Source organism: Piliocolobus tephrosceles, chromosome 13 (genome assembly GCF_002776525.5).
Source record: "Piliocolobus tephrosceles isolate RC106 chromosome 13, ASM277652v3, whole genome shotgun sequence".
Taxonomy (NCBI): domain Eukaryota; kingdom Metazoa; phylum Chordata; class Mammalia; order Primates; family Cercopithecidae; genus Piliocolobus; species Piliocolobus tephrosceles.
Genome location: NC_045446.1, coordinates 30,629,019 through 30,656,598, shown reverse-complemented (window position 1 = coordinate 30,656,598; position 27,580 = coordinate 30,629,019). Strand labels below are relative to the sequence as shown.

The 27,580-nt window shown below is 36.7% G+C and overlaps 1 protein-coding gene across 2 annotated transcripts in view; it reads right to left on the bottom strand.

Annotated features, from left to right (window-relative positions):
• Positions 1 to 2,737: 2,737 nt before the first annotated feature.
• FBXO3 (F-box protein 3) overlaps positions 2,738 to 27,580 on the bottom strand; it is a 33,811-nt gene continuing 8,968 nt past the window's right edge. The window contains exons 4-11 of one of the 2 annotated variants that reach the window (XM_023185506.1): positions 20,598 to 20,712; positions 17,926 to 18,130; positions 16,600 to 16,645; positions 13,659 to 13,743; positions 12,677 to 12,799; positions 10,919 to 11,034; positions 9,264 to 9,454; positions 2,738 to 3,878 (exon numbers count right to left, since the gene is read on the bottom strand). In XM_023185506.1, coding sequence (XP_023041274.1) covers positions 3,702 to 3,878; positions 9,264 to 9,454; positions 10,919 to 11,034; positions 12,677 to 12,799; positions 13,659 to 13,743; positions 16,600 to 16,645; positions 17,926 to 18,130; positions 20,598 to 20,712 — 1,058 coding nt within the window. In that variant the 3' untranslated portion in view covers positions 2,738 to 3,701. Of the gene's footprint in view, positions 3,879 to 7,177; positions 8,188 to 9,263; positions 9,455 to 10,918; positions 11,035 to 12,676; positions 12,800 to 13,658; positions 13,744 to 16,599; positions 16,646 to 17,925; positions 18,131 to 20,597; positions 20,713 to 27,580 lie in introns of those variants that run through there. The other variant, XM_023185507.3, reaches the window with a different exon arrangement.

Genomic DNA, 27,580 nt, shown 5'->3' with positions numbered 1-27,580 from the left:
CACTCTCTCCTGGTTTAGTTCCCAGTTTCTTGACCATTTGGTCTTGAGATTCTTTTCCTTTACCCACTAATAATTTGGTATCCCAGGATTAGACTGAGAACCATGACTATGTGTGCTCCCTGGGAGACTATAGTGTACCTAATAGTGTACCTACTCTTTTACCTCAGAATGTATGTGTTCGCAGATGATTCAGAAGTCTCAATCTCCATCCCTGACCACTCCCCCTTTCTTAATATTCATATCCAGCTGACTGCTGGACGTCTCCACCTACATGTTCCACAGACATCTTGTACGTAATGTGCACAAATCTGAATTCATCTTTAAAGAGTGACAGCTTTTCCTGCATTTTTTTCATAAATGAAACAGAAATCTAGGAGTCAACGTTGACCTCTTCCACTTCCTCACATCTACTCAGCCATTCCTGTCTATTTTACCATTTCAGTATCTCAATTTCATTCCCTCTTCACATTGCTACTGTGCTAATTCAGATCTGTAGTTTGCGTTACTTGAGCCATTACAATTCCTTTATACCAGGCCCCCATGTTGCCCATGTTTATTCCTGCATCCCCTGCCCCTTCCCTGCTTGCCTTCCACACAGCTGCTGGAGACCTGACTAGTTTACCTCTCCAGCCTCATGTCTCACTTTTCATTTTCCACTTCATTTTACCTTGTTGTCATCATCCTTTTGTGAATACAATATGACTGCAGCAGCCAGTATGCAACCATGATCTTCTTTGAGAGGAAAAGTCTTGTGCTAAGGATGGCAGGACAGAAAGATGGAGCCAATCTGAACTGTTGATAACACCACTGTGTCATCATGTCAGCCTTGAACTAGCTACCTCTGACTATTCGCAAGAATAACCACCCCCAAACTATTTAAGCTACTGTTAATTTAGGTATTTGTCTTATTCTCGTGATACATCAAGCCTCGGAGAAATTAGTAAAAAAAAAATCGGTTGTGTTTTCAAGGGGCCTCAGGGTCAGAAATGGCCTTTTCTCCACCAAAAGTAGAGTCTGGTTTGGGCAATGTTAATGCCAACTGTTAAATTCCTGTTATGTGTGAATAAGTATTCTTGCCAATGGCAGGAAATACAGAAGCTTGTTACCAGCAAACTTCCCATTAGGCCGGGTGCAGTGGCTCATGCCTGTAATCCCAACACTTTGGGAGCCTGAGGCAGGAGGATCACTTGAAGACAGGAGTTTGAGACCAGCCTGGTCAACATAGCAAAACCCTGGCTCTACTAAAATTGCAAAAAAGAACATGGTGGTGCACACCTGTGATCCCAGCTACCCTGGAGGCCGAGGCATGAGAATCACTTGAACTTGGGAGGCGGAGGTTGGAGTCAGCCGAGATCATGCCACTGCACTCCAGTCTGGGAGACACAGAGAGACTGTCTGGAAAAAACAAACAAAAAACTACACCTTAGTATGAACTAAAGGTCACTCATTCAACAAATATGAGAATGTGAATTCTGATGAGAGGATAAAGCAAATCAAAGCATTCTGAGGAGCAAGGGTTACACAGGGTTGGAAGGGAGATTTGGGGCATCGTAAGTACTCTGGAAATAGAGAGGTCATCCAGAAGAGAAAGAAAAACTGGCAAGGGATTCCAGGGCCAGCTTTAACTGCCAAGGTTTACTAGTTTTTGATTACTGCTTTATTGGAAAAGTTTGGTTTTGAAAAAATTAAGTGGTTTGACGCTATGGTCTGAACGTTTGTGTTCCCCCAAATTGTTGAAATCCAATCCCTAAAGCAGTAATATTAAGAGGTAGGGCCTTTAGGCTCTGCCCTCACAAAGGGGATTAGTGCCCTTACAAAAGAGGCTTGAGGAAGTTGTTTGCCCTTTCCACCACATAAAGACACGGCAAGAAGGTGCCATCTTTGAAGCAGAGGGAGGGTACTTACCAGACACCAAATTTGCTGATGCCTTGATCTTGGACTTCCCACCCTCCAGAACTGTGAGCAATAAATCTCTATTGTTTGTAAATTACTCAATCTAAGGTATTTTGTTATAACAAACTAAACAAAGACAATTGACTTATTTTGAAAAAAAGATAGCTGCCAGGTGTGGTGGCTCACGCCTGTAATCCCAGTACTTTGGGAGGCTGAGGCAGGCGGATCACGAGGTCAGGAGATCAAGACCATCCTGGCTAACATGGTGAACCCTGTCTCTACTAAAAATACAAAAACATTAGCCGGTCCTGGAGGTGGGCACCTGTAATCCCAGCTACTCAGGAGGCTGTGGCAGGAGAATGGCGTGAACCCTCGAGGCGGAGCTTGCAGTGAGCCGAGATGGCGCCACTGCACTCCAGCCTGGGTGAGAGCGCGAGACTCCATCTCAAAAAAAAAAAAAAAAAAAAGATACCCATAATAGGATTTGATAGCCTGATTATACTCTACTAAATGAAAAGTAAACAGGAAAAATGACAGTCTATTTCAGAACATTGTGACATGTGTGAACATGAAAGGGTAAGTTTGTCTTCATGGTCCCTAATGGCAGCTGCTTAGCCTTGAATGCCACTTCCTTTTCTTATAGTTTTCTCTACAAAATAACTGTTATTGGGGAAAATGGACGGTGGAGCACACAAGAGGGTACAGTCAAAGCTAGGAGATGACTTTGAGCGGGCCTGCTACATTTGCAGCAGGTCACCAAGAATCCATCCCATCTTCTACCTTAAAAGCAAAGGCTGACTAATACTAGTTTATGGAAAACAGGCAATTATACAAAATACAGAGGTGGAACCAAAATTTGTTTTTAAAATGTGAGTTTTTTAACACTTGAAGGATTTCATTCTTAACTCTCAATTATATAATTACAAAAAAAAAAAATCCAAGTTTCAGGAAAACATACTTAATCCTAACATAAAATTCATGTCACTTATCACAAAGACAGTCAAATGTATAAAGGAGAACCAAAACAGCAGCAGTATTTACAAATTTAAACTACATGAGATGTTGTGAACAATCCTTTGTTAATAAACAGCACATTACATACTTTTACATACTACATTTCAAAAATGCATCTGTGAATAATGTGATAAAGCGCATAGTGTTGAAGACTTTAAATTAAATTCAAGGTCATCATGTTGAAGACCTGAAATTAAATTCAAGGTCGTAGTGATGAAAAATTTAAAGTCAAGGTCTTAGTGATGAAGACTTTAAATTCAAAGACAGATTGTCTAAGGACAAACCACTAGCGTTCAAGTTGTTTAGTCAATTAGTTCTCTGTGAGTACAAAATATTAGGAATCACTAAATGGATTAGCCTAATTACAAATTTTGATCATTTCTAAATAACTCACAACTGCAAGTCTTTTCACAGAATCAGTCACATAGTTTCTCTCTATCCTTGTGCGGGTATTTTAAATCCTTATTCAAAACAATTCCCTCTCCATTTCTAGATTTTCGTAAGTATAAAATATTTTAAAACAAAGGTATGTCTGTTCCTTAGCTAGAGAACTATTCTTCCATTGACTCCTGGAAGAGAAAAAAAAAGATTCCCATTTCCTCCTCTACCTCAAAAACAAAGCAAACCCAAACAATCCAATTCCTAATGTAGTGTCACATAGAACCCAGGGCCTGAAACAATGTTTCATGCTAGTTTTCCTGCTATATGCAGAGAACAATTTAGTTATTTACATTATTGAGAAATCTATTTAACAGCCTAGAATCATCCTAGTGCTTCCATCAGCAGAAGGCTTGCTAAAAAAGGCGTGAGCAACGGCGTCTGCGAATGGGAACATCAAAGACTCTCCTCCGTCTCTCCTCTTCATCATCTTCATCTGATTCATCCATATCTGCTGAATCATCATCCTCGTCTTCCTCTTCTTCTTCCTCCTCCTCTTCTTCCATCTCTTCATATTCATCAGGACCCATTTCCTTTAAAGAGAAAACAATCTTTTGATAAGAAGAGCATCTATCAGTTTTTTACAGTTATTTCATGTAAATTCTCATTTATCTAGAATTCAAACCACCAGACATGGCAAATATGAATTTCCATAGACTTGAACAGTGCATCCTCACAACATACATGCTGATGCAAGATTCTGGAGTGGATTTTGTATCTTGTGTTAAATAATGCTCAGTGTGGTTTTTGTTGTTGTTGTTTAATGGAAGATCTTCTTTTTAAAAAAATTGTTTATTTTAAAATTTTCTTAGAGATGAATTCTTGCTATGTTGCCTAGGCTAGCCTCGAACTCCTGGGCTCAAGCAATTCTCCCACCTCAGTCTCCCGAGTAGCTGGGACTACAGGTGCATGCGACGCAGCCCGGCTCAGTATGGTTTTAATGGATAAATATTTCACTAAGCCAGTACTTATTTTTTATACAGTAGTTGGTAATTCATAGAAGGTAGCAAACAGACCACTTGTAACAATCCAAGATACAGTTTTACTGAACTTATATTCATACACTGAATAATAATTATTAATCTATATACTTACAGAAAAGAGGATATGAAAATATTAATCAAGTATGACCTCTACTGGTAACTTTTATGCACTGTCAACAAGAAGTCTAAGATTTTTATTGAGCTCCTACTATAAAGACACATCATTTCAATTCAACCATCAGTAGCCTCTACTTTTTAAAAAAAATATTTTTATTTTTTTAGTGGCTTGAAACAACAACAGTCATTATTATCTCTCATGGTTCATGTGGGTTGGTATTTGGGAGGTATTCAGTGGAGTGGTTCTGGGTTGGGGTCTCCCGTGATGTTGCAGTCAGACGGTAGGTGGAACTGCAGTCATCTCACGAGCGTCTTCATTCACATCTCTGGTACCCGCGCGTGATGATCCAAATATCTGGAATCTGAAACAGCTGGGGCTCCTGGGTGCCTCCCTCTATCTCTATGTGGTGTCTCTACATGGTCTCTTCTGCATGACGGCTTCATGGTAGCTGGACTTCTTACATGGTGGCTCAGGGTGTCAAAGACACATGTCCCAGGAGAGAGAGAGAGAACTCTAGGCTGAAGGAATATTACCTTTTTCTGACTCAGAAATCACAGTGTCACTTTGCCAATTCATTTTAAGTACATACCTAAGATCAACCCACACTGGAGGGAAATGACAGCCTCTGTTTTTAAATTACCTTGTTGGAGGCTTTCAGATTAGGACAGTAGTGATGTTGAACGTGCATCTGAATATCTCTTGGAAATGTCAATTCTGCCCATGCAATGTCTCTACTCAAGCCATGACTTACTCTGCTGTCAATGTTCTCTCTCACACATTTGAAGACACAATGAAAGGAGTTGCTACATTGAACAGAATTCTGAACAGCAAGGACCTACTTGGTACTCTGGAAAGTATGGGACAACCTGGGGCATGATGTCAGCCAGAGTCCTTCCACCAAGGCTTTCATGGTGTTGCATGATCCAGCACCCCATTATCCCTCTGATCTCATCTCCAGCCCCTCTCCCTGTTGTTCACTGCACTCCAGCTACACTGGCCTCCTTGGGGTCAAGCACACCAAGTGCATTATTGTTTCAGAACTTCCACATGTGCTGCTCCTTTGCTTCAAACACTCGTCTCCCACATATCCACCTAATTCCCTCTGCTCCTTTCACGTTTCAGCTTAAATGTCACTGAGGCCTCTCCTGACCCCTCTTTATATTAGAACAACCTAACAATACATTCTTTATCTCTTTTACTCTGCTGTTTCTCCACAGCACTTATTACTACTTAACATAAGGACACAGTGTTTATTGTTACAGTTTGTCTCTTTGAATTGGAATGTAAATTCCAAGGCAGGGAATTTGATTATATTGTTTATCACAGTACTCAATAAATAGCTGTTGTACAAGCAAATGAATTAATGTAGGAGAAAGGAATTGTGTCAGTTAGGATTTATTATAACACTAACAATAACAGAGAAAATATACACTGATATGACTTATAAGACATTACATTCTTTTTATCTTTGGATTTTTTTTTTTAATCTAAGGAATGAAGACTTTGAAATTCAGTTAGGAGGTCCAAAAGGTGGGAAAGGCAAAGGCTTGGGAAGTTCTAAAACATGTTATCTGAGTGGTATGATTATTAATTATCTTAATGAAGAAGAAAACAGAAAAACTGTTAAAGAACTCAATGTGGCTAAGGAGAGAGATTGCTCAGAAAAAAGGTGTACGCAAACAAACAGCAGATGCAGAAAGGAACACACAGAGAGGAGTGGAAATGTGTAGCCGGAGCCTCTAAAAGTGCCCCCAACAAGCCAAACACGCATATCACCTAGACTAAGAAAAGACATAAGACCAACTAATGCATATTTCCAAGAGGCATTCCAAGGAGAAAGAAAAAGGAAGTGTTAAGCCTACGAATTAATCAGACTGGTAGAGGATGAAAAAGCAGAACAATTCTCCATATCAGGAAACTAACATTCAAACAGGAAAGGTCAACAAATACAACCTCCATGGCTTTTTTAATGTCGATAAGAAGTCAGTCCAGAATTCTCATTTTATTTCTCATCCTTGAGAGAAAACATTTTCCACAAGGTAGGTCAAGATTTTATATGTTTATTTGTGGTTAGAAGGAAACGAAAACTAATAAGAAAGAACATAGTTAAGGGAGAGCTGAACATGAAATGGGTTTATTATTGTCATTTGAAAAGGAACTAATAGTAAATCTTGTAAAACTTTCTCAGTTTTAATTTCTGATATGGTAAGTGTTAATACAATCAACATAAGCAAGAATTCTTCGGAGTCCTCAATAAGTTTTTTAGAGTTTCAGGGGGTCATGAGACTGAAAGTTGACAACCGCTGTCCTTAAATAAAGACTACTTTACACCCACCCTAACAAACATTAAAAACAAACAAGATGCCAAAGGATCAAGTTGACCCAATAGTAACTCAACTGCCTACCGAAACAAACCTCAATGCTCTTTAAACTTTAGGACAAGGAATATTATCAGCAATAAAGATGGAGATTTCGGCCGGGCGCGGTGGCTCAAGCCTGTAATCCCAGCACTTTGGGAGGCCGAGACGGGTGGATCACGAGGTCAGGAGATCGAGACCATCCTGGCTAACACGGTGAAACCCCATCTCTACTAAAAATACAAAAAACTAGCCGGGCGAGGTGGCAGGCGCCTGTAGTCCCAGCTACTCCGGAGGCTGAGGCAGGAGAATGGCGTAAAATCCGGGAGGCGGAGCTTGCAGTGAGCTGAGATCTGGCCACTGCACTCCAGCCCCGGTGACAGAGCCAGACTCCGTCTCAAAAAAAATAAATAAATAAAAAAAAAAAAGATGGAGATTTCATAATGATGAAAGAATTATGTCATTAAAAATACATCATAATCCTTAGCATATTTGCATATAATTATACAGCTTCAAAATACATGAAGCAAACCTGACAGACCTAAAAAGAGAAGCAAAAAACTATAATTATATTTGGAGATTTCAACAATCATCTCTCACTTGTTGATAAGACAAAGACAAAAAAAAAAAAAATCAACAAGTATACAGAAGACTTGAAAAACACTGTCAACCAATTTGACCTATCATTTGTATAATAATATTCCCCAAAATAGCAGAATGTACATTATTTTCAAATATACAAGGATCATTTACCAAGATAAACCATAATTCTGGGCCATAAAATATTTAGGATTGAAAATACAGAGCAAATTCTCTAACCACAATAAATTTAAAAAATCTATAGTCAAAAGATAACTGAAAACTCCCCAATGTTTGAAAATTAACACATTTCTAGAAAAGTCATACATCAAAATTAAATTACAAGGGAAATCTAACACTATTTTGAACTACGCGTTCATGAAAACATATCACAACTTGTGAAATGCAGCTAAAACAGTGCTTGGAGAGAAAAAAGGTCTAAAATTACTAATATAAACTTCTACCTTAAAAAAGCTAGAAGAAAAGCAAATTAAACTCAAAGTAGAAGGAAAGAAATAAAGATAACTGCAGAAATCAATGCAATAGAAAATAAGCAAATAGAGAAAATTAATAAAACCAAAAGTTGCTCCTTTACATGATCAATAAAAATTATAAACCCCTAGCTAAAGCAATGAACAAAAGAGAAGATATAAATTAACAATATTAAGAACAAAAGAGGACATGTGATTATGGCTTTTGTAGCCATTAAAAGGATATCAAGGGAATACTGTCAATAACTTTATACCAATAAATTCAACATTTAGATGGAATGGACAAATTCCTTGAAAGGCACAAATTACCAAAACTGAAACAAGAAGAAATAGAAAATGAATATTAAAGAAATTAAATTCAAATTTCAAAATTTTCCCACAAACAGAACTCTAGCCCCTGATAACTTCACTGATGAATCATATCAAACATTTAAGGATAAGATTATTCCAAACTCATACAGATACTGGGGCAGTCAAAAAAGGAATTCTGTTATCCTAAGTAGCAAATTCCCAGTACTGGAAATACAGTTTCTGGCATTCCTCCACTGGGAAGAAAGCTAAATCTTCACTTCCAAACGCACACTGTAGATTCTTTTCACTATATATGCCACACAGGTAATGGCCCAAAGTCTCATTATCATCCTTCTCTTTCCAAACTGGAGTTGAAAATGTGTCAGCTCTGGGTCAGATTAATTTCATGTCCATCTTCCCAAATTTATACCCATCCAGCAGGGTCATTCCAGAAGCTGGAGGGTATTTTCCAAAGATTCAACACCTACAACTCAATTGCACTCTGGGTATATAATTCATATTTTATCCCCATTGTACAACTGGAGCTTCATAATTTTCTTTAATCATGTTATAGTCTCTAAGATTGGGATTACTGTTACACTTGTCATAAGGTAACCCTAAAGACGAGATTTTAAAAATATACCTAGTTGACTTAAGAAATGATCCCAGAGAGACTGCCAAAAGTACACATCTACACACTAAATTTTCTTTATAATGATCTTTCTGGAATATTTGTTTATTTGACATTAAATTGGAAGTTTGAGCAAAAACACTGTAAGAAGTTGTTTTCCCAGTCTTAAAGCTGATTCTAACTGGTCTAATGTGGTATTTCTCCTAATCTAAAATATTTAGGCCACTGAACAGTGAAAAAGAAGTTGAATCTTTAAAACAGATAGCAGAAATTCTCTGGTTAGAGACTATGGAGCCTCATTTACTTGTCCATTTCTCTCAATAAATTCACATGACCCCCAAGATATTTCCTCAAAATCTCTAGGGTTCTCTGGAATGCAATTTATAAACTTAACTACTTGCCTGCCTTATCTGCAGTGTTAACCCTACAAAGTCATGTAAATCAGCACTAGAGGAAAATTTAACTTACCAATCGGGCTATAGACACCCTGAATGTTGGACATGCCATATGGAATCGGGGAATGGCAACATTAAAGATCTTGTCTTTAAAGTAAAGAAAGTGGAAGGTATAATATCCTTCCATATATCCTGATGTTGTAGAGAATGTGGTACAGCTTGTGTATTCATATACCCGACCTGGGCTGATGATTGGAAATTCACCTGCAGGGAAAACAGTAACAATAAACCAAAGTATAAAATTCATTTATTACAATAAATAAGGTATGGTCTCCATGGCATTATGTATACTACGTAATAGTAAATGCACAGTTAGAAAAAAAAATTCCAAAAGAAAATGTAACAAAATGTTAACAGTGATAGGACAATGAGTAGGTATTTTATTCCTCTTGACTTTTTTTTTTTTTTTTTGAGATAGAGTCTTGCTCTGTTGCCCAGGCTGGAGTGCAGTGGCACGATCTCAGCTCACTACAACCTCCACCTCCCAGGTTCAAGCGATTCTCCTGCCTCAGCCTCCCAAGTAGCTAGGATTACAAGTGCCTGCCACCATGCCCGGCTAATCTTTGTATTTTTAGTAGAGGCAGGGTTTTGCCACGTTGGCCAGACTGGTCTCAAACTCCCGACCTCAGGTGATTCGCCCACCTTGGCCTCCCAAAGTTCTGGGATATCAGGTATGAGCCACTGCGCCTAGCCCTCTCAACATTTTTTAAATGTATTCCTCAAATTCCCTACAATGTAGAAGGTGGGAAGTATCTAGTGAAAAAAAAAACAAACAAAACAGAACAGGCATGTTTCTTTTTCAAAAAGCTTTGAGGCATTGAAGACATAACCTTTAAAATATGAGTAATAAAAAGCCTTACAGACACCAGTTCAAACTAATCTAAATATTTTTAAAGTAGCAAGAAACAAAAACCTAAAACTGTGAAGATGCATCCTAAGCATTCAGACCAGACAAAATGGCACTCACAAAGGAGAGTCCTTATACCACTGGACCAAATGGCAGAAAAAGAACTGTGGCTTTAATAAAGCCTCTCTCTTAGCAGTAGATCCAGAAAAAATTCCTGGACTCAAGTCCAGGAAAAAAAAATTTGTTAAGTAAACATGTAGATCTATTCATAGCAATGAATTTAGAAAACCTTAAACTGGATTCTGCATATGCTTAGGACTGATAACAGAAGTACATAGCATAAATGTGTTATTTTCCTGGAGCACATATTCACACCTGAAGAATCTGAGGGCTCAGAGACTTCAGATAATCATAATCTTTAAGAAAGCCAAATGACAACGGTAACCGCAACTAAAGTGACTGAAATCCACAAACAATAAAAATTCATGCCATTAATTTTAACATTTCCCCCCAAACTTCAAAAAAAATGACCAATACAAAATTTATTTCCCCTTTCTGCCCTATGTGTTCTAACCCACAAAATATAACGAATAATGAACCAGTTTAAAAAAAAAAAAATGAAGGAAAAGCAAAGAACCCCAGGTGATCCACAGAAAGGGAAATCAATCTCTGAATAATTGAGTTTGCTATTATTTTAGAAAAGTTAATGCTTAAGGAATTAAATTAATAGGATAATGACCTTTTATGTTATATTTATGATGCAAAGTCTAAAATTTCTTCTAAGGAATTAATGTATAAACCTAAAATCTTGGGTTCCATACCAACTACTCCAGGTCCTTGAACTTCTTCCACGTCACCCTTAGCATTTGTTATTCTCCAATAGCGACTGTCCAACTGACAGGCCTTCTCAGGAAGTGCATCCTTTGACATTTCAATCCTAGAGAAGGGAATGGGGTGGTAGAGACAAAAATCTGGCTTGTTTCTTTGGTTTAAGAGATACAGTATTCAGGCTAATACTATGAAGAAAAATTTCCAAAAAATTAAGAAACCCAACCCAAAGTCCATGTTAGCCATCTATTTTTCTAAGTTCTCACAGATACTGGCTTCATGAGCTGGATCCCCCTACAAAAATGCTTTCACTCAACGTACGCATTTGACTGTTAGTGTGGATCAACAATAGAAAGGCAACATAAAATATGCAACATAATGGTAACAACAATCTTTTGCTGTTCAAATAAAGATCAATTTGGCAAATGCTTTCTAGAAGATAGTGCCATGAAAAACTTCTGGAGAACTGAAAGTCTCTCTTTAACTGCATAAGGCTATACAACCCATTTCCTTTTTTTCCATTAGTTTCTAGACAGTTTAAGGCAAAATGTCACCAGTTACTGGGATTACACTTTTTTTTTTTTTTTTTTTTTTTGAGACAGGATCTCACTCTGCCACCCAGGCTGGAGTGCAGTGGCGTAATCTTGGGCTCACTGCTGCCTTGACCTCCTAGGCTGAAGCCATCCTTCTGCCTCAGCCCCTCCAGTAGCTGGGACTACAGGCATGTGCCACCATACCAGGCTAATTTTTTTTGAAATTTTTGTAGAGACAAGGTCTCACTATGTTGTCCAGGCTGGTCTTGAATTCCTAAGCTCAAGCAATCCTCCCACCGTGGCCTCCCAAAGTGCAGCGACTATAGGCTTGGGGCACCACATCCAGCCTGGGATTACACTTTGACTCTGTTTCTCAATGCTATCGCTTTCCCCTTTCCCTAGGAATCTGGTGTCTCTTATTTTCACTCTGAGTATCCTATAAGTGTGCGTTGATATGTTTATTTTGAGCACATATGAATCCTAGGCAGGATCTAAATCAAACAAGTAAAACAACAAATATCTATACATGTGTACTTGGATATAGCAAAGGTTGCATACAGTATCTAAATCCTAGGATGCTTTCTGGTAGTTATATTTTACTAAAATACTTCCAGTATGCATATATGCATGTATGTGTATTTTAAAATATACTTATATATAACATAAAACACATAAAAATATATTTTAAAACACAGTATCCTTAATCCCTTAGGGCAATGAGTTATCTTTGTGTCATAGCACAGAATACTTCTAACTAATATGAATTTAAAATATTTGCTTCTTATTTAATAAAATTCAATGTCTAACACTACGTCTGGCATCGCAATACACATTTATTAGATTTTTTAACTGAATATAAATAGGCCAGATGAAATTTAAAGTGCATGACTTTATTATGGCAATTTGACAGCTTCTAGAATGCATTACAACTTAGAGCTTTAATGACGACTACAACTTAGTGGTCCATTTCCACAGTATCTGGCACAATACTTAATACCCAGTATATTTTCAAGAAATAACTTAAATAACTTAGAGGTTAATATGAAGTCCAAGTCCTCCACGACCACTATCTTATAGAAAATGTATCCACCTTCCTCCCAACTTCAGCAAGTTCTTTCAAAATGTGTCTTACATATCATGTCAAATGGGACAATAGCAACATGTCCATTGGATATATCCCACCATTAACTGAAAGGCGACCCCATTTAAAATTCTCACCTGATTCGGTACGTGAAGAAATAGTGGGGTGGATGTACAGAGCTAAGTTCTGGCAGAAACGATGTGGAAACTGAAACAGTAATATCCCCAGTTGTTGCTACACACTCTGGATCGTGAACATATCTAGGTAATTTAAAAATTAAACATTTAAAAATCTACAGGATTTAAAAGATACAATGCAAAATAGGTTATACTTTAGGACGAAAAATTTAAATCATATTTCAGACCCAGAAAAGTTCAATAATATTTGGGTATAGTTCTATTAAACTTAGAAGGAAACTAGAAAGAAACGATAAAACCTTGGTAACTCTGGATCAGTAATGACAGCAATCAAGGTTCAATGACCAGTGGTTCCAATAATGGACTGGTAATTAGCTTGGAAACAAAAATGAGCTTATTTAGTTTCCAGGGCTAAGGAAACTTTTGGGACATCTGAAAACCCAGCTACATGATGGCTAATGCTAAATGATGGCTCTGACAATAAAAATGTGCAAGTATGCTGTTCTCAGAAGCCTCTAATGTATAATCAGTCTATCATTTCTGCCAACCAGGCTATTATGAACCAGTATTACCTCCAATACTATCTAAAATACCTGAAATGTTCCATTTAGAGATAATAAATATTTGCCAGGAATTAACAGTTACTGACTTGCTATTCATAATAAATCTATCAGTTGCCAAATAACTTTTTGTTTTTTTTTCAAAAATAAATTATATAGATACTATTAACCCACAGTTTCTAAATCAAAATCACCTTTTTCTTGATTCTTCCGGATAGGAAAAATACCAGTTGTCTAAGCATTTAGATGTTTGGCTTTAAGGTGAGAATAAAATAGTGAGATTGAAGACAATCTTCTATTATCAATCTCAATAGAGATGTTTTATTATCAACCTTCTTGGGAAACTTCATTTCATGATCTGTGACTTATCATTTTTTTCTGATTTACAGTCATTTCAATACAAAAAGACCTAAATAAAATACCTGAAAATTTGGTCTCTGATGATGGGGAAGCCACCTGATACAACATTTTTGACATAAGAGGTAAACCAGTCAGTAAAAGTAGCACCTATAAACCAGGAAAGGGAAAAAAAAAGAAAAGAACAAATAGTTTTGTAAAATCTATATAGGAAACAATTGTAATTCCTCTATACTTTACAATATGATACCAAAACTAGAAACATTTATAGATATAATTGTGCTAATCATTTATAAGGTCAATTTCTATTCTCAATTCTATCTACCTTATTTCCTTGGGATTCTCCTCCTTTTCATCCCCCCAACTATTGTTAGAGAATCCGCCAATGACCTTCAAACTATTTTTTTACACTTACAATTAATCAAATTTTAAACTTTAATTCATTCTGGTACAAGAATGAAAAGCCTTCTGTCTGTAATTTATTGAACATATAGAACAAAGAAGATACAGCTATGTCTAGGAACAAACTACAAGAAAAATATCAGCACCTATTCTCAGACTTCCCTGGTGCAGGTACATCCTGACTCAAGCACAAAATTTTAGCAGAAGCCAGGCTCAGTCTGGACATCTACCAGGGACATGGCATTGTGGAGTTCTGTGCATCAGGCCAATCCCAAAGTGGTCTAGTTGCACACTACTATAGATTTAATTGCACAGCGGTCCTCCATATTCTTAGTGACCAGTTCAAAGCAGAAAAGGATTACTGGAACAGTCTAGTCCAGACCATATATCAGTGATCTAATGATTGGATTGTAACAAGTATTTACATGAATTAATAATGTTTACTCCTTCTAGGTAATATTTAACATAAGTCTGTCAGACCCCCCATTATTTACTGTTAATACATCTCAGTGCCTAGAACATATTAGTCCTTTAATTAATTTTGTTCAATGAATTTCTTTGTAATCTGGTTTCAATTAACCCAGTTTCTACACTCTGTCACACTGAATGTCATATGCTAAATTTATAGTGTTTACTAATTATTCTATTTAGGGAATGATAGAAGATACATTTTGGCTTATATCTAATGGTACAAGGCTTTAAGCTTTTAAAAGGCATCAGCTGAGAGAAGGGAAACTATAATAGTTGGCTCTTTTCTCAATATCTATTAATGACCCATTCTGACCCATTATTTATTAAACACTTGTATTCAAGGTTCATTGATCATGTACCTACTTTGAGTAAGATATTAAGAAGCTATATAATGTCATTAAAATTCATAGAGGGTATAATTTTACATTTTTAGCACTAGTAATTTCTCTGAATTTTAAAAAATCATATACATGTATATTTTGTGGAAAAAATGTTATATAAGTAGAGACAAATTTGTGGTTTGCATAAAAAGATTGGCACGGTGTATTTTAATCTACCTTATTTTATTACAATACGTACCAGAGTGTATTCTTTAAGATGAGGACAGACTAGGCTGCATTCACTGCTAAACTTATCCGACAGATTCCAGTTTTCTTAAATATCTATTAATAGCACACTGAACACCAGGATATGCCATTTTGTGTGTTACCAGTCTAAACAAACTTAGCTGAATCAAGATGCAATTTATATGTTCTAAGGTAATTTACCTTTTAAAGTGAGCCCATGTCTTGGGGTCTCTCTGATGGTTCTGGAGCTTTATCAAGGCAGCTGAAAGGAAGCTCCTTTTTCGTCCTTTCTCCCCGCATTAACTTCCCACCTCATCACTTCTCAGTGTCTCTCAATCTTTTGCTTTCCTCTCCCATTTTAAGAGAAATCCGAGCTACTGGCATAGTATTATTACACCTTAGTACTCTGCTGGAGTGGTGAGGTGCTCGTCTGACACACCATGTCAGACGAGCACCAAACTAAGAGTAAGGAACTCACAGAGGCTGGGCAGCAGCTTACCTTAGCACTTGGCTGCCTTTCATTTGTAAACTGAGTAGCACTGCTGGACCACAGCCACTATGGTAATCTCTGAAAGTGTGTGCTATGCAAAAATACCAACGAGGGCAATGAGCACAGGAAACAGCTCCAGAGAGTGCTTAACTTAGAAACCAGAGACCACATGAGTCAGAGTGAGCTGAAAGCTAGGACCTACATTTAAAAGCTTTTTATAACTTACTAGGTAAGGGTGAGATCTTAATATTGTGAAGTACACCATGAACGTGGAATGTGCCATAGTATGGAACAAATACAGTTCAAAGTTCCAATGAGATACACTGTTCATTGTTCAAAGTTCCAATGAGAAGACAGAATTGAATACAAATGCCTTAGTCTATAAGGACCCTTTACTATTCATATATGGAGATGTTTAATACATGTCAGTCAGTACCCTTAAAAAGCAGAATGGACAGTCTGGAAGCTTCTCTAGATGACCAAAATCCAAACAAGACAAGACGGGATAAATAGCAAAGGGGTGAGCTGTAGTTACTTACAAATTGAAGGGTTCTCAAAACCTATAAGAAATACTCTTTTAAGGCCAAGAAAAACTAGTTGTACCAAGGAGTTTATGAGGTATAGAGTTTATATTAGTCCCTAAACACTGTTGCTTTAGAGGTCTCTAACGTGACTTAGTATCTTAATGCTACTGCATTAGCACCAAAAGAGAAAAAGTTTAAAGTTGCTTTATATATATGTATCTCCAATTATACATGAATATAATGAATAATACACGTGCGTTAAGAAAAATATATACACATTCACAGCAATTCTGCGTATTTCATTGCCTTATAGAAGAGTCCTCAGAGCATGAGATTGTATATGGATTGGCTTTTTTCAAAATTAAAAATATTCAATACAAAAACTGTTCTAATGAAAACCTAGATGCAGTACTTTATAAACCAGCAAACCTTAAAGAAATCCAAGTATGAAATTGCCAGCTGCTAAAGTAGCTGAAAAAGTTTTTACCAATTTAATTTTTTTTATGATATCCAGGAAGAAGAAGCAGGAAAAAAAGACTTTTTTCTTTCCTACCTATAATAAACATGTCAATAGCAGCTGGATTTCGAGCCATTTGGTCCTAGGTGAGAAAAAGAATACAATCGATAAAAACATATTTTACTTAATTTTTCATTGTTCATTATCTGTATCTTTCCCTGGAAATGAGGCAAAACAGATAAAAATAAAGTTGAGATAAGAAGATATATGGCTTGTTATCCTAGAAGAAAGGGTTCTGAATCAGAGTCAAGAGATCTGAACAATTCTAGGTTACTCACTCTTCTCAGTAAATGGAGAGACCAAGCTACCATCCTTACAATGTTACAGAGACATCAAGTCAGAAATGAGATAAAAAGTATGAAAATGCTTTAAAAAGTTAAAAGCTATAAAAGCTCTTTAAATATGTAAAATGTTATGTAGAGTCACAAGTCTCAACTATGAAAAGCATCTTCTTTTTATTTTTTTTTTAGAGGAAGCCTTGCTCTGTTGCCCAGGCTGGAATGCAGTGGCTTGATCTCAGCTCACTATGACCTCCGCCTCCTGGATTCAAGCAATTCTCCTGCCTCAGCCTCCCCAAGTAGCTGGGACTACAGGCGTGCGCCACCACACCTGGTTAATTTTTGTGGTTTTTTTTTTTTCAGCAGAGATGGGGTTTTGCCATGATGGCTAGGCTGGTCTCAAACCTCTGATCTCAGTTGATCCACCCGCCTCAGCCTCCAAAAGTGCTGACATCACAGGCGTGAGCCACCACACCCAGCCAAAATTTAGAATTTTATATTTTAAATTCCTTTTTTAAGTAAAAAAGTTCATATCAAGGCAAAAATGAAGGCAGAGCGTGTGTAACTGAGAAATTACTGAGAACTTAAAATTATTTTTTCATTTTTACTAAATGAAACCAATACCATAATATTTTCTGTGGTTACATTAAAATAACAAAAGTCTCCTAAAAAAGAACTACATTTTTCGATATGTCAAATACTCACTGAAGAAAGTTTTAAAAGTTTCTACTGCACTCAAAGCATGAATCAAAGGATGTTCAAAGGCTAAATTTTTGGCAAGTCTGAAACATATATTACAATTAATTACTTCAACAAAAAGCTCCTCATTACTTTTCCTTAAAATACCTTAAGACAAATCGTAGCTTTTCCTCTGTATATACACTAGTTTTTTATGTCCAACTGTCAAGTTTTCTCTTGAGTTCCATGCCATTATGTCAGAATATTAACTCTAGTTAGAGAGGTCTATGACTAAAATGCATAATATTCTATACCCATTCTACAATCCTGAAAATACCTAATGCATGCATTTATACAACCATCAGAATACATCTTAATGCCATATTTAAACACATGTTCTACTTACTGGACATTGGTAGAAAACTTCATTTTTGTTTCGGCCCTCTGCAGCTTCCACTGCTATGTACTGACTCAAACCAGTATGTATGCAAAAAGTTAAAGGCAGACAGTATTTCAATCCCTGTCTCTGCTGGAATCCTCCGGCAGCTGTATCGACGTCTAACAAATCTTCAGAACGATAGTGATTAGACAGTGCCATGCTTCCCAATAACCTGAGGAACATACAGACTCAAACATGTAATACACAGCAGTGCCAAACAGCTGTGCTTCATCTTTCTGATGAATAATAATTTCCCACTCACAACTTTATGAGTACTAATTAACATGACAATTCCAAATCAGGAATACCCAAAGCACTATAATTTCTAAATATGTAATTCAAACTCTTTTGATTGGAAAAAAGATTCTGATTTAAATTGAAAATTAATTTTTAAAAAGAAATACAGTTTTATTGTTTTCAAGAATCCATCTTGCCATGATATATTGATTTGCTGGTGTTCTGCTAGCCATGTATGTATGGCCAATTTAATGTTTAAAGAAGTAAATTATCCGATGCGTTTATCTTGATACAACCTTTGGCTTACCCTGTGCAACCAGAGAGTATAAATGTAAAGCAGCTTAAACCTTGTCCAAATTTTCACAAAGTTGGATGCCTGGGGTATAGATTAATCTCATTAAATATACATATAGCAATACAGGTATCAAGGTATTCCTTGATGAGATTCCTAAGTCTCAATGCTTGAGCCATGTATAGATAAAAATCCCTGGGTTGCAATTTATGACCTATTTGTCATGTCGGTTCTGGGCAACTCTTCTAATAAAGTTCTCTCCTGTTTGCTCTTAAAATCTGACAATTTTTCAACTTTGTCAAGTTTCAGTTCAATAGGAAAAAATAGCCAATAATTCAGGGTCATCTAGTCCTAACCGACTTCTGTTTCTGACCCATGCCCAATATTTGATTTCTTTCTGAGTCAGGATCTCGTTCTGTCACCCAGGCTGGAGTGCAGTAGCTTACTGCAGCCCCAAACTCCTGAGCTCAAGAGATCCACAGGTCCCGAGTAGCTGGAGCTATAGGTGCATGCTATCAAGTCTGGCTAACTGTTTTTAACTTAATTTTTTATAGAGACAGGCAGGATCTTGCTATGCTACCCAGGTTGGTCTTGAACTCCTGACTTCAGCAGTCCTCCTGCCTTGGCATCCCAAAGAGCTAGTTTCAGGCATGAGCCACCGTGCCCTGCCCCCAATATTTGACTTCTGAAGACTACCTTGTAATCTCAATGTGATTACCTCTGGGATTCCCTATACTCATTCAACCCTCATCTGAAATTGTAACAGAGTCTCACATGATTCTTCACATACAAAAGAACACCAGGTTCCAATAAGAACAATGCAAAGTTCTCCTTAAATTCTTATTAGCATTTCAGAAGCACAATGTCTCTGAAATAGCTGACTTTCATAAAAGTGCAAAAGGAGTAGGCCCATTCAAAGCACAGCCTTCTAAAACTGTGGGTGAATTCTGGTGACTACTGCATGGTCCACTTTTACCCAAGAGTTCTACCATGTAAGGTGGATATGGTTGACTGGAAGGCTGAGGCAGGAGGGTCCCTTGAGCCTAGGAGTTCAAGACCAGCCTGGGCAATATAGTAAGACTCCATCTCTAAAAATAATAATAATAAATAAAAATTTAAAATAATAAAAGTTTGTAAAACAAATCTTAATAAATAAATAAATAAAGCTGAGCCAGGCACAGTGGTATATGCCTGTAGCCCCAGCTACTTGGGAGGCAGAGGCAGGAAGATTGCTTGACCCCAGGAGTTAAATACCACTAGCCTGGCAATATAGCAAGACATCATCTCTTGGCAAAAAAAAAAAAAAAGGCTGGATGCGTGGGTTGCATCTGTAATGCCAGCACTTTAGGAGGCTGAGGCAGGAATTGCTTGAGCCCAGGAATTCCCAGCCTGGGCAACATGGCAAGACCCCATCTCTATAAAAAATACAAAAAAGTAGCCGGGCGTGATGGTGCGCCTGTACTTCTAGTTACTGGGACAGCTGAGGTGGTAGGATCGCTTGAGCCAGGGGAGTCAAGGCTGCAGTGAGCTGAGGTCACGCCACTACACTCCAGGCTGGGAGACAGAGTAAGACCCTGTCTCAAAAAAAAAAAAAAAGCTCCATAATAAATACTTCATTTTTTAGAATTAAATTTTAAACAGGCCATTCAACTATAGACTGTGTTTAATATGACAAAACAATTTTCTTTAGTGTAGTGTATGCACCTCTGGACAAATGAGTTCTCTTTACATGTAGAGTAGGTAGAATTCACATCAAGCTCCCAAAATAATTTGCCTGGCCTGTAATAAGATACACATTTCAAGAGTTTTGAAGAATTTGGTTAAAATATATCGCACATACCTTTACTGTATGTCCCATCTCCCATCCCATACCAGACTTCATTTTAACTATACAAGTATATTGATAGAAACTGTGTTTTTATGAGATATATTTATTTTGGTAAAATCTAATTCAAGCTATAGATTTTGTCTTATGGATTGCTATAAAGGAGAAAGAGGGAATTCCATGCATCTTTAATTTGTTAAGGGTAACTACAAATACAATTTATTTACTTTCATTCTAAAAAATAACTTGCATCATTAAAAATAACCAAAACATTGAATATCTTACCCAGGAACCACTAACTTCTGTCCATTGTGGATTCGGTATGAACATCGATAATCGTCAGGAAGCTTGCAGCCAATCTGCGCTTCCACAGCGTCAAGGTCTTCCTCTCGAGCACCCTCTATAAAGGCACAAAAAAGAGTGAATTGTGAAGAAACAACCTTAAATCTAAGAAGAAATGCAATCTGTCTGCTAACTAATGAAACAATCTTGGAGTGAGTGAATTCTGTCCAAAATCTACGGCTGAAATAGAGGGAAATGAATTGAAACCTAATTTGAAGCACTGAGCAAGCAAATTTCTTAGTTTCCTCCCAACAGGGAAAACACTGGCACTTAGTAAAACATGGAAAGTGGGTACCAATGAGAGCCACAATAATGTTTTCACATTATAACACAAACCTCTAAATTGCCTAAATCTAAAACATTCATACTGCTTTATTAAAAAATAGTAATAATAACAAAACCCCTGGAAGTTCTCTAAACTGACGTTACTTAAGAGTTTTAACACTAACTCTCAATGGGAAATATAGGACATAAGGTATGGGTTCATGTGTGAGGAGGCCATTAACTTGAACTCTATTTTGCATGTTTGCAAATTTGCCACATATTTGAGCTTTTGAGAAGTGGGAAATAATGACAAATACCAAGAGAAGAGATCGACATTCAGCAGCAGCCCACCAGGTTGTTGGACTAAACCTCTTGCTGAATATTGACAACAAAAAATTGGCTTGAAGACTTTTAAAGAATCACAACAGCAGGGGAGAGGGGTCCAGGAGAAGAGGGAGACTGAGAGGTGAGCCAGGCATTGGAAGCCACCTTATCTTTAGACAAGATAAGAATTGCTGTCAATTCTGAAAGCAAATATGAGGTTGAGTGGCCAAGAAGCTGAGCAAAGCTTTAGGCAGTACCACGAGGCTAGAGGGCAAAACAACAGAGTTCAGGGTCCACAAAGGAGAGAGGGACCTGGTAAAACCCAAGGTTTTTGGACTAGGATCCTGACTGACATCCTAGGAAAAAGGATGAACTGAAGATAAGACTAGTCCTCATAAAGACTAAAGCCCAGTTTTCAATCATATCAATCCCTGATTGCATTACAGTGATCTGCCCATTGACTAGCTGCTAGCCGAAAGCAAAAGTAATCTCTAGAAGAAAATAACGTTATCCCAAATTTCAAATTATGTCTAGCAATAAATTAAAAACAACTAGGCCTATACAAAGACAAGCTCTGACTAAAGAAAGAGAAAAAATAGAAAATAGAACCAAATCCATAATACATGGTTATTGGAGTTAGTAAACATGGACTTAAAAATAACCACAATTGATACATTCAATGAATTAAATGACAAGATCGAGTATTTCAGCAGAGAACTAGAAACTATAAAAATGAATCGAATGGAAATCTTAGAGCTGAAAAATGCAAAAACTAAAATAAGAATACACTGAAAGGGTTTAACAACAAATCACAGTTTCAAAGCTGAAGAGGGAATTATAAACTGGAAGCCAGGTCAGATGACAAAAAGGGATGGAAAAACACAAAAAGAGCCTAAGACACACATGGGAGGACATGGCAGAAAGGTCTATGATACAAGCACTGGAATCCCAGAGGGAGAGGAAAAGCAGAATGAGGCAGAAGCAGTATTTGGAGATAACAGCAGAGAATTTTCCAAAATTGAGGAAAATGTCAAACCATGATTCAGAAGCACCATAAACCCTATGGAGAAAAATTACAAACAAAATAGTTATCTAGATACATCTTGGAAAACTGCTAAAATCGAAGACAAAGAGAAATTTTAAAAGCAGTGTGGGGGATAAGGTGAGTGTACAATTACCTTCAAAAGAAAAACAGTAAGACTGACAGCTAAATTCTCTACAGAAACAATAGAAGTTAGCTGGACTCAGTGGCTCATGCATGTAATCCCAGCACTTTGGGAGGATGAGGTGGGAGTGTGGCTTGAGGCCAGGAGTTCGAGACCAACCTGGGCAACATAGCAAGACCCCATCTAAAAAAAAAAAACAACTTAAAAATTAGCCAGGGATGGTGTCGCACCTGTAGTCCCAGCTACTCGGGAGATTGAGCTGGGAGGACTGCTTGAGCCCAGGAGTTGGAGGCTGCAATGGGCTATGATTGTGCCACTGCACTCCAGCCTGGGCAACAAAGCAAGACCCTGTCTTTAAAAATAAAATAAACAATAGAAGTCAGGAGAATGATACCTTCAAAGTGATGAAGAAAAATCACTGCTGACCAAAACCCCATAACCAGTGAATATATCTTCAACAATGAAGATGAAATACATACATGTTTAGATAAACAAAAGAAAAATTCAGCAGCAGCAGCCAGTTAAAAGAAATACCAAAAGGAATTCTTCAGGTGGAAGGAAAGTGATCCCAGATAGAAGCATGAAGACATAGGAAGGGATAAAGGGCAACCAGAAAAGGTAAATATGAAGGTTAGTCTAAAAGAATATTGAATATGTAAAATAAGAATGTTTTTAGGGAAACTATGTTAAAAATCAAAATCACAAAAACTATAAATCAAAAGGCAGGAGGGAGGTGATTGGAGTTAATGCATTATAAAGTTCTTTCATTGTGCAGGAAGTGGAAAAAATACTAATTTACATTAGACTTTAATAAGTCAAAGATGCAATGTTTTCATCTCTAATATAATCACTAAAAAAAAAAGGAGAAGGGAATGGAATGAAACATAATTAAGAAGATTGCAAAAAAGGAACAGTGAACAGGTGGGACAAATAGAAAAACAAACTGAAACATGGTATATCTCAACTCAAACAAATTAGTAAATCTATTAAATATGAATAGATTAAATAATCTAATGAAAAGACAAACTGACAGACCAGATAAAAAACAAAGAATTATATATAAGAGACACATCTTAAAGTAAATACAGAAAACAAAGCTAGAGTAGCTCTACTAAAATCACATGAAATGAGACTTAAGGCAAACAACTTTATAAGAGCTAATGGAGGATTTTTTGTAATAACAAAAAGGTTAAATTCACTACACAGATGTTCCAATTCTAATTTTATGTACCTAATAAGAGCTTTAAAATATATTTTTAAATGACAACTAAAATGGGGAAAAGATATATCTACAATCACAGTGGCTGTAGTTTTCTCCTGCTGTAATATTAGCAGCTTAAAGCACTTATTATTTCACAGTTTCTGTAGGTCAGAAGTCTAGATATGACTCAACTGGATCCTCTGCTCAGGCCCCACAAGGCTGAAATTATGGCATCAACTGGGGCTGCTATCTCATCTTACGCATCGTATGCTTAGGATCCTCTTCCAAGCTCACTGGTTGTTGGCAGAATTCAATTCCTCAGGACTGAGGCCCTCAGCTCTTGGAGGTCACCCACCATTCTCTACCATGTGGCCCTCTCCATAATATGCCAGTTTGCTTATTCAAAGTCAATAGGAGAGGCACATTGAATCTGACTTCTGGAAGGGCCCAGTCCCTTTTAAGGGCTCATCTGATTAAGTGGGGCCCAGTCAGGATAATTTGCTTTTTGATTAATAATTAACTCAAATTCAACTAATTTGGGACCTTAATTACATATGCAAAATCCCTTCACCTTTTTCATATAATATGACCTAATCAAAGAAAATCAGTTATTTTCATAGTACCACCTACACTCAAGGAGAGATCATTATACCAGGCATGTACACCAGTGGGTGGGAATTTGGGGACTATCTCAGAATTCTGCCTACCACAGCAATAGATTTTATCATACTTCTCTCATTAACTAACAGAACAGGTAGACAAAATAAACAATTCAGTAAGAGTGTAGAAGATTTGAACAAGATTAACAAATGTTACCTAATTATATATACAGTATTGAACTCCATAATTGCAGAAAATACATTATTTTTAAGTATACACAAAACATTTACCAAAATAGATCATATGCTAGACCACAGAATAAGTCGTAACAAATTTTAAATGACTGAACTCACATAAAGTATATCCTGTGATCACAGTGGAAATAAATTATAAATTATATTTAAAAGATTACTTTAAAAGTCCAAAATATTTAGAAATTAAGTAATACACTTCGATATCATTCATGGGTTAAAGAAGAAATCAAAGAAATCAGAAAATACTTTGAACTGCATGGTAATGAAAATACAATGTATTAAAACTTATGGGACAAACTAATGTGCTCAGTGGGAAATTTAGAGCTCTAAATTCATTTGAAAAAATAAGAAAGCCTGAAAATCTATGATCTAAGCAATGATCCCAAGTCAGGAAAAAAAAAAAATCACAGTAAATTCAAAGAGAAGACATCAAAGAAATTAATGAAATAAAAAACAAACACAGTAAAGGACTGACAAAGGCAAAAGCCAGCTCTTTGAAAAGATTAATAAAATTAATTCACCCCATCTAGCAAGATTGATGAAGAAAAACAGCAAAATTATAAATAATTAATATTAGAAATGGAAAAGGTGATAGCACCACAGATCCAACAAGCATTAAAAAGATAAGAGGATATTATGAAAAACTTTATGTCAACAGATTTGAAAATAGATGAAGTGGACAATTTCCTAGAAAACAACTTATCAAAATTGACATAAGAATAAACAGAAAATCAAAATACTCCTATATCTAATAAAGGAATTCAATCCATAATTTAAAACTTTCCTACAATGAAAAATCCAGAATTGAATGGCTTCACTGGTGCATTCTACTAATCATTTAAGCAAAAAATAAGACCAAGCTTACATAAACTCTTCCAGGGAACAGAAAAAGAGGCAACACTTCCCGACTCGTTTTATAAGGCCAGCATCATCTTGATACCAACACCTGACAAGAACACTGCAAGAAAGGAAAATTACAGGCCAAACTCTCATGAACACAGATGTAAAAATCCCAATAAAATACTAGCAGATCATATCCAGTACATATAAAAAAGATAATATATTACAATCAAAGTAGGATTATTCCAGGAATATAGAGTGGTTTAGCATTCAGAAAAGCAATTAATGCATTTCACTGCATTAACAAAATAAGGAGAAAAATCATGAGAATCATAAGGCAGACAAGGCATTTGATAGAAATTCAATTATCCATTTAAAAAACAAAAACAAACATCCTCTTCCCAAACTAGGATCAGAGGGACTATCTTCAATCTGATAAAGAATATCTACAAAAAAAACCCTACAGCAAACATCTTATTTAAAGGTGAAATGCTGAAAGCTTTCCCTCTGCAATCAGAAAGATAAGGATGCCCACTATCCCATCATTACTCCTCTCCAACACTGTACTGAAGGCCCTCGCCAGTGCAATAAGGCAAGAAAAAGAAATACATGATATATGAGATTTGGAAAGATAGAAATACAACTGTCATTATTCTACATCCTTAGGGAAATGTGAATGAAAACCACCACTACACACCTGCCAAAAAGGTTAAAACGAATGATAACATTAAAGTGCTGGTAAGAATGTAAACTGGTAGAACCACTTTCAAAACTAAACACCATCTTTTGAAGTTTAATATAAGCAACTCTATATCCCAGCAAACCCAATGCCAGATATTTACCTAGTAGAAATATACTCATATAGACATCAAGGTATATAAAAATTTACAGCATTATTTGTAATAGCCAGAAATAGAAATAACCCAAATATCCATTAACAGTAGAAGGAATAGTCTACTTAGATAATGGAGTATATACTGCAGCCAAAATTAACAAACTCTGTTACACTCAAAAAGATTGAATCTCACAAAGTGGAAATAATCCATACAAAATACTTATTCATACAACTTACATAAAGTTCAAAAAAGAAAACTACTCAACAGCTTAAACAATCAGAATAATGGTTGCCTCTGTGAAAGAGGGAAGAAATATGAGGAGGGCTTCTAGGTACAGATAATATTCTACTTCTTGGTCTGGAGGGTGTTAGAATGGACATGTTTACCTTGTGATAATTCAATGAGTTGTGCACTTACAATTTGTTCCTATTTCTGTATGCTAGTTAAAACCATTAGTGACAGCATGTACCCCTGGACATAATGTGATGAGAGGGGCACTTCACATCTGCAGTTATCTAAGAAAGAAAATAACTCCAGCTCCAGTCTAATCATCAGTAAAATATCAAGATGAAGTTGATTTCAGCAACTGTAATTAATTGCTTTTGCACTAACCTAACACAAAATACCTGATAAGTACTCTCTCAAAAATGTCAAGGGGCTGGGTGTGGTGGCTGGTTCACATCTGTAATCTCAGCACTCTGGGAGGCCCATAGGGGCAGATCACTTGTGGTCAAGAGTTCAAGACCAGCCTGGCCAACATGGTGAAACCCTGTCTCTACTAAAAATACAAAAATTAGCCAGGTGTGGTGGTTTGTGCATATAGTCCCAGCTACTTGGGAGGTGGAGGCAGGAGAATTGCTTGAACCTAGGAGGCAGAGGATGCAGTAAGCCAAGATCATGCCACTGTACTCCATCCTGGGCGACTGTCTCAAAAAACAAACAAACAAACAAAAACTGTCAAGGTTATAAAAGACAAACTGCCACGGATCAGAGTACACTAAGGAGACATGACAACTAAATGCAATGTGGAATTCTAGACTGGATCCTGGAACAGAAAAAGGATAATAATGGAATATCTGGTGAAATTCAAGTGAAGTCTGGAGTTTAGTTAATAGTAATGTGCCAATGAAGATGTTATAGTTTCAAAAATGTCCCACAGTGGGATACATAAAGGTAAAGGGTGAGGGGTGTATAGAACTCTCTGAACTCTCTTTGCAACTTTTCTGTAAATCTCAAATTACTCCAAAATAAAAAGTTCATTAAAAAAAGAGAAATTTTAGTATAAAAGAAACGAAGCTGAATGGCAACCTGAACTACTGGATAAGGAAAGAAACTAACATTTTTACGGTATATGCCACATGTTAGACACTTAACATGTAACAGGAAACTAAGAATTTCTTAAAGAAGAGAAAGAGACAAAAATAAACATGGCAAAAAGAAA